We start from the raw sequence: 19,511 nt of genomic DNA, 5'->3' as shown, positions 1-19,511 counted from the left end.
TGCTTAAACCCCTCCAAAGACTTCCCGTTGGTTTTAGGATGAAGATTACACTCTTTAAGGTAGTCTAACAGACCCGGCAAAATTTGCTCCCTGACCCCCTATCTAGCCTCCTTTCATATTGTAGTTCCCCTTCCCTCCCGGCTCCAACATCACTGGACTTTTTCCAACACCTTCTATTTGCCAGGGCAACCTGCCCCAGGGCCTCTACAGAGCTCTTCCTTTGACCTCAAATATACCTTTCCTCTTCACCTCACGTAACGTTTACTCAACCTTCAGATCTGAGTACCTTCTCAGAGAAGCCTTCCTTAATCCCCATGTCTGGCAAAATCCCCTGCTTAGAAATTCTACTAGTGTTTGTAGCACTTATCATAGTTCTGAGGGCACATTTATATGTGATTAATTGATTAATCTTTGTCAACCCCGCTAATGTAAAACTTCCCTAACGGCTAGGAAAGTGTATTCCCCAGCACCTAACACAGTCTCAAAACCAGTCAATACTCAAAAAATAAATGAATAAAAAAAGTATTAGTAAGATGACCCAATTTTTTTTTCTAGTTTTTCATTATTACTATCGATCCTACAATAAACGTCCTTATATTTTTATTTTTCATCACTTAAAGGAGTACATTTGTAAACTAAACTAGAATTTAAACAGCTAGACAAAAAATAACATACATTTCAAATTTTGATAAACACATGTAGCAACCTGTTCTGTTTCCACTTCTGCAGTACTGGCCTTTGATTAGAATCAATTCTATAACTACAAAAAAATGAAAGATGTTAAAGGTGCTACACTGATTAACTCTTTCATAGGACAGAAGAGCCACTGACATTTTACCGCACAGTGAGAAACACCAATTTGCTAAGGAGAAAAAAAAAAAAAAGAAAAACCATGGGGCTAATTTTTTCTTCTTCTGCATTCCAAGGTAAAAAAATCAACTTTACTTCTACGTCTATTGCTGAAGAAATCAGGAACTAAAATATTTCACTTTAACTGCTATAGGAAAATTAACTGTGATCTCTTCTTTCAAATTCACAGTGAACCCCAAATCTCCATAATAATCAAAGTGGTGACCAGATGAATGAGTGAAAAGCTAAAGAATGGGAAAGAATTTACACTGGAGCTGCCTAACTCCTAAACATTTTTGAAATGAGCGGCTTCATTTGTCAGAAGAGAAAAAGTCTGCCTTCCGTGTCACAACAGATGCCGTGGCGATTCCCGTGGTACAGAATGCCAAAGAGCTAGTCTAAAAAATCTGATTAGTCCAAGGCAATTAAGTAGAAAATGAGACGTGCTAAAGATGAGCGCTTTTTAAGTGATAAGACACATTTAAACCGCGATTGCATAAATAGTGCATAGAAATTCTTAGATGAAGACACAAAAAATAAGAATTTTACCAAAGTGACCCAAGAAGAAAACAGCACTTCAGCTTTACTAATATGTTGATTTGTGCAAGAATATAACATTACTAAGCACAGCAACTCATGTTTCGAGGCTACCTATTTACTTCCTAAGATAACTTCTTGAAGTTTTAAATTTTAAACGTTGGAGGTCATTTGCTTCCCAAACCCAGGAGCAGGAGCAAGTATTGCATTCAAGGAATTGCAAGTAGCCGCCTGCAGATCAGGTGCGTGAGCGCTGACGAGCCAGACGCTCATCGTTGAGCATTTCTCTCTCGGAAATATGAGCTTAGCTCAGGAACGCCTGTGGCATCTTCAACAACTGGGAACCCAGCCATCACAAGCTGCCCGGTGTATTACTACTATCCCACAAAAGTGCACGACACTTTTATAAAAGATAGAGAAAATAAGAGGAGAAACTTGTTCAACATTAAAAATACACTTCACATAGTCAGCGTTAGCTTGATCATATATCTGACCTAACAATTTGAGTGGAGGAGAAAGTTCTGGGTGTGGGGAGAAGTGGCAGGAGTAAAAGAGGCAGGAAAAAGTTGGTTTAAAAAGATGACTGAAGAATGTTCTCTTCTTTCTTCACATTTCTCATCAGAGTCTTAGTTTTCAAGGGTCAGGGGCACAAAAAACGTTGCTATGGAGTCAGATGTGTTACAGGTTATCACTTCTTAGAAGTGGGGTCCTGTGTGCATACTCTACAAATTAATTTTGAGCAATCACATTTTCAAAGTTAGAGATGATAATCAAAATAAACAATCAATAGGCAGATGGAGAGGAAAGAAAAATCTGTCCCGAGACGTGTTTGAAACACTTAAGAGAGGCGGTCAGAAACGAGGCTAACTTGAAAGGAAGAGAAGTTAAAAGAGCACAGGAGCAGCAGCTATTTTTGATTGAAAGGTTTTATTTTCTGTTGAAAAGCTAAAAATTGTAACTGTTAAGTATTCCAAGGACATATAAAGGGGGGGTGGGGGTGGGGCGGGGACTGCAGAAGGGAGAATGGCTGCACATTTCCCCTGAGTAAGAGGCTAAAGCAGCTGAGGTCTCAGCTGCCCAGCAGCGGTCCACTCCCCCTTAACCCAGGGCGCCCCCCCAGGCATCTGCAGCCACTCTGCCAGAGAAGCCCGTTCTCAGCAAGCAAGAAACACCAGGAAAGGAACAACTCTAGGAAGCAAGTTAAAGCCAGGATAATTTGCAGGCGGGGATAAAACTTTACTTCTCAGATTTTCATGTTTGAAATGAAATGAGAAGGGAGGAAAGAATATGTTAAAATGTCCTGTTGCAGCTATTTTCAAGTTGTAAGAAATCAACCTGCAACACATAGGACTATTCTTTTTAGATAGTTGATCAGAAAATATAAAATGTTTCCATCACAAGTATCTTTGCTATCCTACACTAAAATGTTATCACGGTCTTCAAATTAAATATTCATTACAAGAAAGGTAAATATTTCTGATACTTTAAAATAAGAGACCAAGTAAAGGTGTTAAGTTGATTCCCTTCCTGAGCTGCACTGTTAGAAAGGTCTCAAGTTGAAATCCATCTCTACCTTTCACCCACTGCAGCTAGATCTGTTTTCTGAAGCACAGAAGAGAGTTTGTCTACTTTTAGTCTTCAAGCTAAACATTTCCAGACCCTTGGAGGATACCTCCTATGACAGGATTGCCAGACCCCTCACCATCCCCACGGACTGTTCTGGAAGTTGTCTACTTTGTCAGTGTCTCTCTTTAAACGTGACAGCCAGAAATGGACACAATACTACAGATGTGGTTAATTAGAGCAGGGTACTGTTAATTTTTGTGACATATGGACACTACACAATTATCGGAATCTAAATTTGATATTTTTGTAGCCACGTTATGCCACCAGTTCATACTAACTGTCCTTTTCCTCAAAAACCGCCACCACGTAAAGTCACCTCTTTCCTTACACACCAATGAATTATGATGCATTTACTGCTATAAAATATATTTTTGAATAGCACTACAGCCTAAACCTTGTTAACTCTAAATTCTGTTATCTATTTGTAACAGTTAACCTTTTTTCAAGTCAACCATGGATTTTAAAGCAAGCATCTTAGATCTTCATCACAGTTATCCATAAAAATGTTGAAAAAGAGAAGACCCAGGGCAAAGGCTTGTGATCCTTCACTAGGGACCACTCCCAGACCCAAACCCAGTAAACCCCACACCTGGTGGGTACTGGTTCAGCCTGCCTCATGCTCACAAAGCAATCCTGCTAGTCTAACACAGCATCTCACACACAAGAGCATCCTAAAGCCTTGACAAATGCTCAGCTGAAAGCAAGATTCCCTTATCTTTCAAAGCAAAGTATAAAAAATCTACACATATTAAAATTATAGTCATGTAAAAATATATATGCACATGGAACAAAGACTAGAACGGAAGGAACATCAATGGAAATGTTTCTTCTAGTGTCAGACGGTGGAGATTGTTTTTTATTCAATACTGTCTTTACTATAGTTACATTGTTTAAAAAAACTGAATTTTGCTTAGGCAGAATTTTGCTTGGAAGCAGTTCGGAAGCAGTTCATGTGGAACAACTTTAAGAGCACTGAGACTCTATCTGATTCTACCAACCTGAAAAATACTTGTTGATCTTTAGAAACACCAGCTTCTTTTTCTGAATTATGCACTGATACTTTTGGCTTAATATTTTTAGAAATCAGGGAGATAGCAAACTGGAGAACTGGATCCTAAAGTTTAGAAAAAGCCTGGATGTCATGCATGTGTGTGTGCCCAAGTGTCTATCTGTCCATGTTTGTCCATCTGTCTATCTGCCTACCCATGTCTACCTGTCTTTCTATCGTGCCTGTCTCTCTGTCTCTGATGGAGAGATTGGAAAGGATAGAAAGAAAAAAATCACAATGTTAATATTTCTGTGAAGCTCTGGACTTAAACAGAGCTCCAGACCAAGAATCTCTAACGGACACATAAACCCATGTCATCTATTCATTTAGAGTCCTTTTTTATACTAAGAGTAGGAAATAAGACCAACAATAGAATTTACACTTGGGTGTTTAGAACTGACGTAATGGTAAGTTCTAAGAAAAGGGATCAGATAGAGTAAGTGTGGACAGTTAGTAAAAAAGAAAAAGAAACAAAGTAGCTGGTTATTTTGGAGAAAATGTGATCCATAAATATCGCACTTATTACAATCCCAACCAATCTGAATATCTGATTGAGAATTTTTTAATATGTCAGGGTTTCTTCAATGCTTCAACACTTTGTTTGGAGCATGGTTTTTATCAGTGAAAACCAGTGCTAGAAACTGGATACGTGTTACTTTTCTCTCTCATCGGTTTTCTCACTGTCCCTTGCTAATTTTCAATGTCTGAGAGACAAGTGAAAATTCCGCTTTGCTTAGAAAAACAATTTGTCCACCATACTAGAATTTAAACTAAATATATGAGATAAATCAACAGTTTTTGGATTTATGGCAAACTCTTATAATAAATGGATAAAATGATCAAGTACTAAGTCCGGGTAATATTTGACAGCTGAAAATTTTACTTTGGTTAGAAATAAATTTTTCCTAATATACTAAAAGGTAAGCCAAATGCATGTGGTAAATCAGCAGATTCATAGAGCCACAGCAAACTATCATCTAAAATAGATAAAATGTCCGACTAGAAAGTCCAGTTATTATTTGACAAGTGAAAATTCAACTTTATTTTCTTGGAATACCATTTTCCCACCACCCAAGAAATTCAGCTAAACATATAAGGCAAATCAACAGCTTCACAGATACATGGCAAATTGTCTTAAATAAGTAAAATGTCCAATTAGAAACTCTAGCTATTATTTGACAAGTGAAAATCCCACTTTGTTTTGAAATACAATTTTCCTACTACACTAGAAGTTAAAATACAGGTGGTAAATCAACAGCTTCATAGATCCACAGGAAATTCTCATAAAAATAGTTAAAATGTTCAGATACAATGCCCAGTTATTATTTGATAAAGTATATAATGCACATTAGCACCTCTTTTTGCTTTGCGTGTAATCTTGTGCAAAACGGGTAAGAAACAAACAACAATGGCAACAAATATCTGAGAAAATCCAAAATTCACTTATGATAACAAATGTCAAGAAAGTGTTTTAAATTCCTGTCTATTAAGTTGGGGGGGTGGTTTTAAATGCAGTTTTGTTGTTTTAGGTAACATGTTATCTCAAGTATTTATCTATTAACATTGTACTTTTGTTTTAATGTTTAACATTGTTTTGTTGCTTTAGATTAAAAAGTTTTATCAAAACTACTTATCTACTGATGTTGTTTTTTCCTTAGAAAAATCTATTTCTGAGCAAAAATTATTTCATATGTAGAAGAATAAAAAACATGAGGAAATATACCAAATGATTACTATGTATATGTTAGAATAGTGAGATCAGAGAAAACTCTCTATTCTTTGGCTTTAAATATTTGCATACTAATGTTGTTCATTTAAAATTTTAATTAGAAAAAGTAATTAATACTATTTCCTTTTAAAAAACTCTGCAAATTTAATGTTATTTAGATAGTTAAGGCTCCTTGAAGAGAAAAAATGGAGGAAATTAATTTGATCCCATTTTCAATTTTTAGAAATTATACATGTGCAACTCTGTGAAAAATGTATATTATTTAGGCACATATATATGCATAGATAAAGTAGAGCCCATAATGTTTACTGGGGTTATCACAGGATGAAGAGATTACAGGTGATCTTGATTTTCTTCTTGATTTTTTTTTTCCAGTTTTCTGGAGTTTTTCTTCCCTAAATTTTGTACAATGAATAGGAATTACTTTTATTATGATAAGGATAATACTAAAGCTGGGGTTTTTTTCAACCCCCCCCCCCCCGCCAAAAAAATCCTGGCTAACATTTTGAAATAAAAATTCAAATAGGTTCAAACTTGTTCAAACTTTTAAAGTCTTGGGATAGATTTTTAAACCTGAATTTTCTCTATCACCTATACTATTTTTTAATTTCATTTTTTAGAAAAAAGAATGTCTATCAGTTAACAAACAAGTAGATGAAGTAACTTTCCTGGATTAAAAAATGCTAAGAATTTGACAATCCGGTGGTCACCAGAACAGTACTCTAGCATACATAAGAAATCCTGAAATTATTCTACATTGCAGAAAAGAGTGAATATCCTAAACATTAAAAGGCACTAGGCACTTCTAAACAGTATAATTATGTTCACCCAACTTCCTAGAAAAATATCTTTCAGTGTTGGAAATTTGCACTTCATTCATTCACATATCTGACAGTCAACATTTTATTTCTGATTAAAAAGTAGAATCTCAATAAATGTGCTACAGTTTTGTTTACTCCTAGAAAGGCTTGCTTTAACTGAGATCTCTGCCATCGTATCATCTACAATGGGTCAAATTCTTATCTATCCTCCTACAATGGGTCAAATTCTTATCTATCCTCTATGTATAAATAATCTATAGCAATGTTACTGAAATATGCTCAGTTTTAGCCTTTATATACAAATGTGTCTCATCTGTGTTTCAGGAACCTCACTCAGTTGTACGCAATTGGTTTTTCATTTTAAACTTCTTTTACTAAGATTATCAACAGATTGTCCCTTTTCTCAGTGCCTAACACTTTGAGGCACTTAAATGGAAACCCACGTTAAGGCTTTTTTTCCAGCATCCTTCCTCATCAGTATTTTAAAGTCTTGTAACTCATTGCAATTTTCTCTAACGTAAAATAAATGTTTATACGTATAAATATACACAAATATTTGCGGCCGAATCTCGGCAACACGCTTCAAAGGATTAAACGTGCGGTAACCGTGACTAAATGTATTCATTCACCCTACAAGATTTAGAAAAATGTAATGTTGCAGAGAGATCTAGGTCTCTGCGTAAACCTCGTAATCACCACCACAAGGCCGTAGCTGGGAGCCTCCGAAGCCCGCCAACTACACTGGAGGCATCCACAGCTGTTTCTAATTGTTTTTGCTTTCTCGAAATAGTGCACTTGGTGGGGCAAACCGTTCTGTTTGCAGCATCTCTGGCCCCCAGCCGAGGTTAACCCTGACCTCAACACCCTGTTTGGCTCCTAGCGTTTCATGATTCCGTTTCCCTGCTCCGCAGAGAAAAAACCTAAGAAAAACGAGATTTCCATCGCCGAGAAATTCGCTTAGAAAGAGGGGAGAATTAGGCGTTTCAAATGCACATTTCTGTGTTCTCTCCAGACCGGATTCAAGAAAAGGAAAAAAAGATGCGTTTGTGTAGAGGGGGGCGCAGCTTGACACCCATTTCCTACGGCTCGCCTCTGGGCTGCAGAGCCCCATTCGCGGGGTAAGCCACCACCCCCCCACAAGTGGTCAACGACCCCCAGCTCTTTGAGGCAGGGATCGGGAGAGGTTCACCACCAGGACTGCTGGGGGTGGGTGGGGAGCAACGGGAATGGAAATTGGAGATGGAATTTCGGCGCCTCTGGGCAGGGAGGGGCCCGTGGGGGCGCGCAGAAAAAAGGCCAGGGGTCAAGCCTGGTAGGGGGCGCACAGGGCCCGGGAAGTGGGGTGCGGGGCGTCCTGGAGGAGGGGTGCACCGGGGATTCCGCAGCAAGAGGGGCTGATGCCCAGAAAATGCACCCGGGTACCCAAAACCCGGGCGGGGGATGGGGAGGCGGCGGCCTGTTGGCCCCAGCACCTCCCGTCGCGCGCGGGCCACTAACCTGTCAGCAAGAAGGTGCCAGTGGTCGCGGGGCTCATCCTGCGTGTCCCCCGACACTGTCCCGTCCAAGCACAAGGGTCTCCCAGCTCCCACCACCAGGGCAATTGCATTCTTGGCCTGCCTAGGCCGGCCGTCCTCGATTCTCCCCTCCCCTCCCTTTCTTCTTTCCTCCCAGCTTGGCCAGTTCAGCATCAGCATCCTGCACCCCCTCCTTAATCCCGTGCTCCCTCTAGCGGCGGGCCAGTGTAGCATGGCCATCGCCCCCACCCCCCATCTCCCCCATCCCCCATCCCCTCCGCCCCCGCTCCCCCCTCCGCCCCCCTAACCCGCGGAGCACGCTGGGATTTGGCGCCCCCCTCCTCGGTTCAGCCTATATAAGGCTCCCAGTCGGCGCTCTCGATACACGCGCTTCAACTTCGGTTGGTGTGTGTCGAAGAAACCTGACTACGACCTGAGGAGACCAGCGAAGAGGGACCACCGAGCCTCGCGAAAGGTCCGCTGAGCGGGCTCGCGTCCGGAGCCACTCCGGGCTGCCGAGCACCCAGCGGAGCCCACGCCTGGCACAGGTGTGGGACCCCGTCCTTAGTGTCTTCGCAGAGGAGTCCTCGCGTGGTGAGTATGCGGTGAGGATGTTTCTTTTTTTTAAGATCACATTCATTCCCCCTTCTAATCGGGAGCTGCGGGAGATGGAGTAGCGCCCGGAATGTCTCCACGCACACCTTGTCACGCCTTCACTGGCTGTGCCCCAAAACTGCATGGAGAAACCTAGCCTTCAGGGCTTTGATTTCCAGAACCTAAGTCCAGATACGGACTATAGACACATATGAGCTGTGGACAAACATGAGCTGCAGACGGACATGAACCACAGACCAATTTGCGAATGCGCTGCAAAGTGATGTGCACTACAAACTAATTGGCGCTTCAAATGCGCTACAAACTGATGAGCGCTTCAAATGCGCTACGGACGGATGGGCGCTTCAATGCGCTACAGACTGATGGATGCTTCTTTGCGCTAAAACCAGTATGAACTGCAACGATATGTGAGCCGCAGACTGATGACTGGTTTGCGCTCTAAATGCGCTACAAAATCTGAGCTGTAGAAAGGTCAGCGCTACAAAAATGATAACGATTAGCACAACAGCGCTTCATTGCGCTACAAGACAGGAACCGCAGAGGTACATGAGCTGTGGAACAATTTACACCTAAAATGCGCTACAAAGTAATAATAGCTGCAGAGGTACACAAGCTGCACTGTTTTGCGCTACAAAGAAACCAGCTGAAGCACACATGAACTGAAGAGTAAGATTACTCTGTCTTCTTGGAGGAACCCCACCCTTTGTCTCTTACACACCTTTTGGAATGGCTCCCACTATGTTTTTCTACAGGACGGTTCTCTGCATGATGGTGCTGTTAGACAAAATGGAGCCCTGGGCAAAAATTAGTGTTTAACATTCTGCCCACACCATTCCTGCTATGGCAGTGGAGTGGAAGGGCGCTGACTTGAGCGTAAAAAATCTTTTGGTGGTGGCAGAACGGGCTGCCTTGCCTAGTTGCGCTTGATTGAAGTGGCGGTATAGTTGTAGTGGTGGCGCGAATTGGCGTCCAGCAACAGTTTGTGGAAACTGTTGGTTTGCTTAGTCTTGGAAGGCGCGGGGTGGTGGTGGGGGGATTGGATCTGGGGGTGATTGCTCTTGTTGCATGAAATGAATCTGCCTGTTGGAGGCTGGTGGGAGGGGCTTGGGGAGGGGGGAATCCTGGGAGAGGCATGCAGCCAGTCTCAGACCTGCCCCGCCCATCCTAGCGCGCCTTCTCTGCAGTATCTCCTCAGAACAGGCTTAGCACCTCCCAGCACCTACTCAAAGCGCGCCTCCTCTGCGGCGCGCCTTCCCGGAGCGCGCCTTCTAGACCTTGCCTCCCCAGACCCCGCGTCTCCCCGAGCCCGCCTCCTCTGAGGCGGTTCCCCTAGACCCTTCCTCCCTCTGAGCCCCCCCTTCTCTGGAGTGGCTCCTCCAGACCACACCTCTCAAAACTTGGCCCCGCCCTGAACCAGCCTCTTCTGGGCTGGCCTATGGCCCCACCTCTCCAGGGCCCACCTGCGCCTGCGCAGTGTGAGCCCCCCCCCCCCTCCCATCAGGTACCCCTCCTTTGCGCCTGCGTCTTCGCTGCCTGCGCCTGGCTGCACAGCCCAGCTCTCCTGCGGTTTCGCTGCTGCGGTTTCTCTTCTGCGCCCGTTTTGCTTTTTATCCACCAGTGTCTAATAAATATAAGAATAATAAGAACAATTAACAACAATAGTAATTATACATGGCATTAATAAGCACTTTGCATATGTTAAATAACATAATCCCACAATTAAACTCCTGATAGTGGCTTATGAAGGGTGCTTCCAAGCTGACGTGGCTGGCGCCTCTAAAGGCAATCTAGCTAAATGTTTTTGCTGCAAATGAAAAATAAAACATTTTAAATACTTTTAACATCATTAAATTTTAAGGTTTTTTAAATCTTAAAAAATTAAAAGTTTAATTTTTTAAAACTAAAGAACTCAAGTTTTTTTTGACACACTAGTGGACCTTTTTGGTGGGACCTACTGGAATCAGATGCTTTGGTGGCTACAAAATAAAGAACAACTTGAACTTTGTTTCACAGGAGTTTTAAGTGACTTTGTTGGTGCTACTGGCTTGGCCTCTGAGCGAGGATGAGGTGTTTATCTGGATTTTTTTCTTGGAATTTTAGGGGATTAGCCCTGGCTAACTTGCCTACATAATTGTGCCTGACACATTGTAGGCACAATTTAATGAACACCTGTTCATTAAATAAGTGTTAAATGACCAGAGTAAACTGGTTTATTCAGTGTCTTCCTTGGTGTCTGCAGTTGTTTTCTGGTTTTTTGCTCCTGGCTATTTCCTATGGTGTTTTGCTGTCCTGGGTTGTCCAAGACATTGCTTGCCTTATCTCTCTCTCATTTAACAGGATCTTGGAAAAAAAAAAAAAAGAGCATTTTTAAGCTCCAATAATGTAAGCAGTAATTATAATTCAAAGCAGCTAAATTAATTCAAAACACTCAAAATAATTAGCTTTTTTATAAACTAAAAAGCAAAAGCTAATTATTTAAATTTGGGGCAAGTGGATTATTTAATGGTACGTAATTATCATTTAAAATTTGTGTAACGTAACAGAGTGGTTACATGAGAAAATATAGATTGAAGGTTTTAGCTGGCATTTAAAAATGTCTATATAAAACAAATTTATAGTTAACTGCCAATCTGCTATTTATGTTTCTAACTAAATGAAGAAATTTTAAAACCTGGTTCCATATATTAGAAACCATAAGCCAGGACTGTTACAGGGGCATTTAGAAGCACTGGCTCCCAAAAACCTGTCACACCCCACCAATCACCCCTCCCCCCAGCCCCCAACAAGTATACAATCTATGGATAACATGTGCTAATCATAATTACACCTTTCAGTAAGTCCCCAGGCCCCTTTTACCCACCTTGCCACCCTGACCCCTCTTCTCTTTGGAATTTGTGTCTGCATTTTAAAGAGGTTCAAAAACAATGGTTTGAAAAATGTGCATATTATTAGAATTTGCATTTCACAAATAGTACTCATAGCTCTCAAAAAGAAATATGGACATTTGCAAATGTAAAACAATTAAGCACTGTTTAATGAAGTGTCATTTACTAGTGTGATGTTTAATGTATGGTGGGTTTTGTTGCACTTTGGTGTGTTTGTAGGGGGGTTGCGGGGGATAGAAAGTTTCAAAGTCATTGTGAAGAGTCAAAGATGAAGCAAATGTCTTTACTTCTTAAATAGAGTAATACTGAACTCTTTTTCATGTGTAAAGGTGGCATCTGTCCCAGGGAGCTTAGCTTTAATGCTGTGTGTCCTTCCAGCTTTTAGGCACTGGGCCCCTTGACCCACCTCCCCAGTCCAGCCCCTACTAAGGGGGTGTTTAAGGAGCCGTAGTCCTATATTCAAATCAAGTTACCGTTCTCCTGTTCCCATGTTAACTGGTGCTCCAATTGCTGTTTAAACATTTGTAAACTTTACTTACACTGTTGACTTGCCTGCCCACTGCCCTATCACTTTTAATGGTTAAATGACTCTGTTCTGGGCAGTTAACTCTTTTAGGACTTAAGACTCCCACCCCAAAATTACAAACCCCGGGGGTGGAGGCCTTAGGCCTGATATTGGTAAAAGTTAAGCGCCTCAAACTGGTGATCTCGTAGGTCAAAAAAAGCCCTGAATTTCTTTGACCAGCACTGTATTTAAAAATTTTACAAGAATTAAAAGATTGTGGGGCGGCAGGGGGGGGTGTGTGTGGTATGCATCCCCAAGTTAAATAGTTGCAGCCCCTTCCTGTTTTCCTATCTCCAGTCTCTTCTCACCTTTATATTACCTTCCTGTCACCAAAAGCATTTGAATTTTAAACTCTTATTGATCTTCTGTTTCCATAAACAATACAGTGATTGTTTGCTGATTTCCTAATGTATTGTTATTTCTCTCCTATTATTGTGTTTTGCAGATGTGAAAACCATCAGACCTGGGCCTCATTAAAGCCCACCCCAGTGACTGTGATTGACATATAGGTTGTTAACCTTCCTGACCTGGGTCACGCTGCTCCAGGCCATGCTGTGAATGCCTTTTCAGAAGTCTTGTCTCTAAGTTTTTAAAGTATTAGTGTCTTGATGACAGAAGTGACACCTGAGTCACCTGACCTGCGCTTATTAGTTGCTTTTTAATGGGACATTAAAACTCTTAAGTTTAATTAATAAAAATTGCATTATTTTGTGACCTCATATTCTGAGTGTCACCAATATAATTGTCTTTAAGCAGCTGGAAATGAAACAATGTCACAGGCTATGATGTGTTAATTATATCTTCTGATTTTTTTCTAAACTTGAAGATTTTATCTTGCATGTCAACTATTAGTTGTTTCCATAGCCTAAGCTATTAAAGTAATTAAGTAGCATTTAAAACTATTAAAATGGCACAGTAATTCTGTCCCTTAAGGACTGTACTTGCTGTATAGCCACTCCTTGAAGAGGCCATACCAATAGCCCAGGGCATAAGGGAAAATGCCTGTGGATGGCAGGGCTGGGGCAGGAGAGGGGCCTAAAGAATGAGGAGGGGTCTTAGGAAGGAAGGAGGAAGGGGTATTTCTCTACAACCAGGCATCATGTTTGATTACCATCACCTATTTTTTTTTTTTCCCTTGTACACTATTGGTTGAAACATTAGCTATTTTTCACCTAACTTCTCTGAATAACACGTTTATCTTTGTGGCTTTATAACATAATTAATTTGGTGTCCATTTTTTGTTTTGATGGGTCAGAGAGGAGCAGGTGACCAGGACTGCCAAGTTAAAATGTAGTGAATAGGCAGTCTGCCTGCTTTACATATTATATTTTTAAACTTTTGAGCACTTTCCTAGAGTTTTCCAAATATGAGAATTTGATGCCCATTAAAAAAATCATCAAAGTGTTAAAATAATTACTCTAAATGACTTTAACCCTATTTCCAGGAAGTACACAGGCCCTGTGTGCTGATTTATCATATGTGTGATTTATTGTCACCCTACCCATAATTAGGATATTTAACCCCCCCGTCCCCTCCCCCCCCACACACACAGTCACTCACCCGGCTAGGAGTGACCTATCCCACTCTAAATTACAAACTTTTGGGTGGGGCTGTACTGACAAACCTTGTTTAAAAACCTGGGATTGCACACTGGTGACCTGAAAGTCTAATGAGGCCCTGGATTTGTCTGACCAACGCAGTATTTAAAAAAAAAAAAAAAAATTAGTATCTTTAGTGGGATCTGCATACCCAGGTTGCCATAGTTGCAGCCCCTCCCTATTTTAATCGCAGCCTCATCACACAGAAATTTAAAGTTTCTGTTCTTTATTAATAACTTTATTAATATCAGCTAACAGTTATTGAATACTCACTATGTGCTTTACCTGCATTATTTAATTAAATCCTTATTATAAGTTTGAGGTATACTATTATTGGGCTTCTTTGAATGTCCCATTTTACAGCCCAGCTACTCCTAGGAGATGTCAATTGATACTTGTTGATTGACTTCATAATAAGGAGGGAAATTGATATACACAGGTTGCTACTCATTGCCATTTCTGTCCCAAAGGGAATTCTCTTTGGGAAATCAAATTACGGTCCGAAAAGTAATTTAGACAATCCCACTGGTTTGGTGGCAGTTGTTGTTTGTTTTGATGACTAGTTACCTTCTCTGTAGAGGTGGATCAGGGTCGCGACAGTGGGCCAGAGTGGCCCTCTCCCCCAAGGTTGATGAATACAGGCATTGTGATTTTTAACTCACCTCCCCCCTTCTTTTTCTTGGTTTTCTATTGGCTGGAATAGTAGCAACTTTTCAGGTAACTTTTCTAATAATAAACAGTTATAATTTTGACTTTATTTTGTGTAACTTTTCCACTATCAATCTTTGCTTGAAAGTTTCTTGCTCTGCTCTCTATAAAACATCTTGTTTGGAGTGTCTCCTCATTCTTTATTTGTCAGTAAAGGTAATAGTGCTGTTGATATAGTTGTGTATTGTTGAATCATGATGAACAGATGATTCTTGAGGAGGAAAAAGTCATTTGGACATCAAAAAGTAGGCTGCTTTTCATTATCTACTGTCCTATTGATTAATATCTTTTTTGCAGGGCTTTTGTCTGTTTATTAACTATTGATGTGAGCAAGTAGAACAAAGAGATGCTTTAAATGCGCATGTATTTAGAGTACTTTAGTAGATACTTTAAATGATAAAATCTTCGTACTGTGGTGCTTTAAATGTATATGTTGAATTTATGCTTCTGTCTTCACTTACAGAAACAAAAAGCTTCTGAAAACCAAAAGGCGAAAGGGTGGAAGAGGAGGCCAGGACCCAGGCCTCCATCCCCACCGGAGTGAAGCTACACCTGGGAGGTCTCCTCCCACCCCACCTCTCACCCTGGGGCCCGACTGCCCACCTCCTCCTCCTCCTCCTCCCCCCAACGATCCTGCCTCCCCCTCCAGCTCCCCCTGCAGCGGCCAGAGGGGCCAGTACAACCCCAACCTGGCCGAACGAAGGCGGGAGGATCTCTCTGAAGAGATCAACAACCTCAGAGAGAAGGTCATGAAGCAGTCTGAGGAGAACAACAACCTGCAGAACCAGGTACAGAAACTCACGGAGGAGAACACCTCCCTCCGCGAGCAGGTGGAGCCCGCCCCTGAGGAGGAGGAAGATGACATTGAGCTCTGCGGAGCTGCAGCCGCTGCCGCCCCAGCCACTCCGATCGAGGAGGAGAGCCCAGAAGACCTTCCCGAGAAGTTCGACGGCAACCCAGACATGCTGGTGCCTTTCATGGCCCAGTGCCAGCTCTTCATGGAAAAGAGCACCAGAGATTTCTCCGTTGATCGCGTGCGCGTCTGCTTCGTGACAAGCATGATGACCGGCCGTGCTGCCCGCTGGGCCTCCGCCAAGCTCGAGCGATCCCACTACCTGATGCACAACTACCCAGCCTTCATGACCGAAATGAAGCACGTCTTTGAAGACCCTCAGCGGCGCGAGGCTGCCAAACGCAAGATCAGACGTCTGCGCCAAGGCATGGGGTCAGTCATCGACTATTCCAACGCTTTCCAGATGATCGCACAGGACCTGGATTGGAATGAGCCTGCCCTGATTGACCAGTACCACGAGGGCCTCAGCGACCACATTCAGGCGGAGCTGTCGCGCCTCGAAGTCGCCAAGTCGCTGTCCGCACTGATCGGCCAGTGCATCCACATTGAGAGAAGGCTGGCCCGGGCAGCTGCCGCCCGCAAACCGCGCTCCCCGCCACGTGCGCTGGTGATACCTCACGTCAACAGCCACCACCAGGTAGATCCGACCGAGCCCGTGGGAGGTGCCCGCATGCGCCTGACCCAGGAAGAAAAAGAAAGACGCCGAAAGCTGAACCTGTGCCTCTACTGTGGGAATGGAGGTCACTACGCCGACAACTGTCCTGCCAAGGCCTCCAAGGCTTCGCCGGCGGGAAACTCCCCGGCCCCGCTGTAGAGGGACCTTCAGCGACCGGGCCGGAATTAATAAGGTCCCCACAAGATGATGCTGCTTCATCGCCACACTTGCAAGTGATGCTCCAGATTCATCTTCCGGGCAGACACACCCTGTTTGTCCGAGCCATGATCGATTCTGGTGCTTCCGGCAACTTCATTGATCACGAATACGTTGCCCAGAATGGCATTCCTCTGAGAGTCAAGGACTGGCCAATACTTGTAGAAGCGATTGATGGACGTCCCATAGCATCGGGCCCAGTTGTCCACGAAACGCACGACCTGATCGTCGACTTGGGAGATCACCGTGAGGTGCTGTCATTCGATGTGACTCAGTCTCCGTTCTTCCCCATCGTCCTAGGGGTGCGCTGGCTGAGCACGCACGATCCCAACATCACGTGGAGCACCCGATCGATCGTCTTCGATTCCGAATATTGCCGATACCATTGCCGGATGTACTCTCCGATACCACCCCCGCTCCCACCACCAGCACAACCATCATTCTATTACCCGGTGGAAGGATACAGAGTTTACCAACCCGTGAGGTATTACTACGTCCAGAATGTGTACACTCCAGTAGATGAAAACGTCTACCCAGACCACCGTCTGGTTGACCCCAGCATAGAAATGATCCCTGGAGCACACAGTATTCCCAGCGGACACGTGTACTCACTGTCGGAACCCGAAATGGCAGCTCTGCGAGATTTTGTGGCCCGAAACGTGAAAGATGGGCTCATTACTCCCACCGTCGCACCCAACGGAGCCCAAGTTCTCCAAGTGAAAAGGGGGTGGAAACTGCAAGTTTCTTACGACTGCCGAGCTCCCAACAATTTCACCATCCAGAATCAGTATCCTCGACTCTCTATTCCAAATTTAGAAGACCAAGCTCACCTGGCGACGTACACTGAATACGTACCTCAAATACCAGGATATCCGACCTACCCTGCATATGCCACGTACCCGACCTACCCGGTAGGATTTGCCTGGTACCCCGTGGGGCGAGATGGACAGGGGCGATCGCTCTATGTCCCTGTGATGATCACCTGGAATCCGCATTGGTACCGCCAGCCACCGGTGCCCCAGTACCCACCGCCGCAGCCGCCGCCGCCACCCCCACCGCCGCCGCCACCGCCGTCTTACAGCACCATGTAAATACGCATCATGTCCTTCAGGATCTCTGCCCTCGAAATGAACTCCTGTTCAGCTTCTCAATCAGTGACTGCGTGCTAAATTGGGCTATTGCACCTTCAGACCAACCTGAGGCACAGGTTTTCTCTGAAACGGCTACAGAAGGTCAGGGCCACCCTGGACTGGGGCACATCCTAAAGCACCAACAGACCTCCACTGTTTGGTGGGAGTGACAAAATATTTACCAACAAATTATCTCTGTTTTCCACCTTAACTGCCAATCTAATTAAAATTCGTAATAAGTTTACTTCCCAGCGAACCCTGGAAGCCTGGGTTTTACCTGCTGAAACCTCTGTCACCATATTGATTATTGGCTGCCAGGTTCCTCATTTAATAGTTACTGAGAAGCTGATGCAAACACAGGAAATGCTGTTTTCTTTATGGAGGGGGAGACAAGGAGGAGGAGGACATGACTTTTCTTGCAGTTTCGGTACTCTCTTTACATCTTTGGAGGACCGAGGCCTTATTAAGGAAGCCACAATTATTGGTGCAGTGTGAAACGGCTTCCATGATTCTTTTGCTGCACCCTTTGAAACTTCACCATCTTCAAACTCCACTTTCATGACGCAAGGAGCAGCAACTCGACTGGTTCCCCCAGGAGCAGGCAAAACCCCTGCAACAGAAACACCTCAGGCCTCGGAAGGAAGTACGCTCAGATGGACGTTGGCATGTTTGAGTGTGCCTTCACATCCTGGTGCAAATCACATGTACCCAATAACTCTGGCTTTGTCACAACACCTTACCATCACCATGCCAGCAGTGGCTTCCACAAAACCTTAAACCTGGTAACCAGAGACTATTAGTGGCTCCAGGTGTGTTAGATGTTTGTGAAATGTGATCACCTCTCAGTCATGTATGAGGGCTAACGAGTAGCAAATCAAAAGGACTCCTAAATCCCCGTACCCAGCTCTTAAAGGGGAGACTCAAAGTTAATGTTACCACCTTGACCTGGAACTTCAGAAAGAATTTTTAAGAGCGTTGTTGATTGGCTGGAAGAGCATCACCTGAAGTCTTGGGAGCATCTATCCATGTCTCTGCCTCCATATACATCTATCTGGGCATTTCATCATCAGTCCCCTCACTAGACTGTAGCACTAGGATGCTTAGGGAGGGGGAATGATTTTAGCACCCTCTAGGGGATGGAGCCGATAAGCTGCCAAGGAATGAAAGGCCTCCAAAAGCAACTCAAAGCAACAGACAACACAAGAGTTGTCTTCAATCCAGTGACATCAGCTGGTGTCTCCTGGACGCTTTGTGCTAACCTGGGACTGCCTGACTTCCTTTAGCCTGGTCCCTTGCTACTACCTTGAACTGTTTGGCTAACCTCTCTCTTTCTGTTTACTACTGCCACTAACCCTGCTGCAGGATTTGTGTCATCCTTCCTGCCTGGCTGCCGAGACTCTTTATTTTGCTGGCTTCTTGGCAGGCTTCTCGGAGCATGTGTTTCAACACACAGTCTCCAACAGTTTGAGCAGTAGAAAAACAACATGGTGTATATTTCAAATTGCCTGTCATGAAGAGGAGTCTAATGGTGAAGTTTCACTTTTCATCAACATCATCTTTCACATATTATCACCCACCCTTATCCTTGCATGTTTAGATACTTAAAAGTTTTAGCTGTAGGTTGATAGTGTCCTTTTAACAGTGTTTTAAAGTGGTGACTCTGCTTTCAAAAGTTATTTCCATTGAATTACAAAGTACTATCCAAGTCTTATTGTTAAATTAATTAAAATTGATAAGTAAGGTAGTGTAAAATATTTCTTTACTGTGAACTCTTACAACACTGTGAATGAGAGGCTCCTCAGAACTGGAGTACCTGTATAATAGTTCATCATGTTCATCTTCAAACTTCTGTTTTAACATCATCCATAATTTCAATTATTTTTGATTGGGCCTTTAAAAACTCACACAAAATGATATACAAATTCAAGGAAGATACCTAATTGGCTATTTAATTCAAAACAACTTTTCCTTTTTTTTCCAATGGAAGCAGAAAGCTTGTCAGTCACTCGTGTTTTAGAGTAATTACTTTTTAAATGGTGCATTTGTGCTTCTGGACTTTTTGAAGCGTCACTTCAGTTTACCTCAGATACCAATCCATCCTCCATACATTTGAATTTAAGTTGTTCTGTGTCAGATTTACAGTTGTCAATTGATCTTCAAAC

At 43.0% G+C, this 19,511-nt stretch overlaps 2 protein-coding genes across 8 annotated transcripts in view; one reads left to right on the top strand and one right to left on the bottom strand.

The window, feature by feature from the left end:
* The window catches only part of SGCE (sarcoglycan epsilon), a 67,283-nt gene extending 58,970 nt beyond the window's left edge, over positions 1-8,313 (bottom strand). The window contains exon 1 of one of the 6 annotated variants that reach the window (XM_082471947.1): positions 8,108-8,313. In XM_082471947.1, the coding sequence (XP_082328073.1) occupies positions 8,108-8,216 (109 nt within the window). In that variant the 5' untranslated portion in view covers positions 8,217-8,313. The remainder of the gene's footprint in view (positions 1-8,107) is intronic. The other 5 variants (XM_082471944.1, XM_082471946.1, XM_082471943.1 and 2 more) reach the window with 5 other exon arrangements.
* Positions 8,314-8,455: 142 nt separating this feature from the next.
* On the top strand, positions 8,456-16,162 carry PEG10 (paternally expressed 10; the record flags this gene model as incomplete). 2 transcript variants are annotated; one of them, XR_014266423.1, is made up of 2 exons in its annotated part: positions 8,456-8,718; positions 14,959-15,098. XR_014266423.1 is itself a non-coding variant. In XM_082472027.1 (2 exons), exons 1-2 carry the CDS (start codon positions 8,725-8,727, stop codon positions 16,160-16,162), a joined length of 1,209 nt encoding a protein of 402 aa, XP_082328153.1. In that variant the 5' UTR covers positions 8,470-8,724. The 2 variants fall into 2 exon arrangements, 1 of the variants encoding a protein (XP_082328153.1); XM_082472027.1 differs by having other exon boundaries at positions 8,470-8,729; positions 14,959-16,162.
* Between the last annotated feature and the right edge of the window lie 3,349 nt (positions 16,163-19,511).

This window comes from Balaenoptera physalus (assembly GCF_965194825.1).
Source record: "Balaenoptera physalus genome assembly, chromosome: 8".
In the NCBI taxonomy this organism is placed as follows: domain Eukaryota; kingdom Metazoa; phylum Chordata; class Mammalia; order Artiodactyla; family Balaenopteridae; genus Balaenoptera; species Balaenoptera physalus.
Note: the sequence above shows the minus strand (reverse complement) of the source record. Positions and strands in the feature narration are given on the sequence as shown.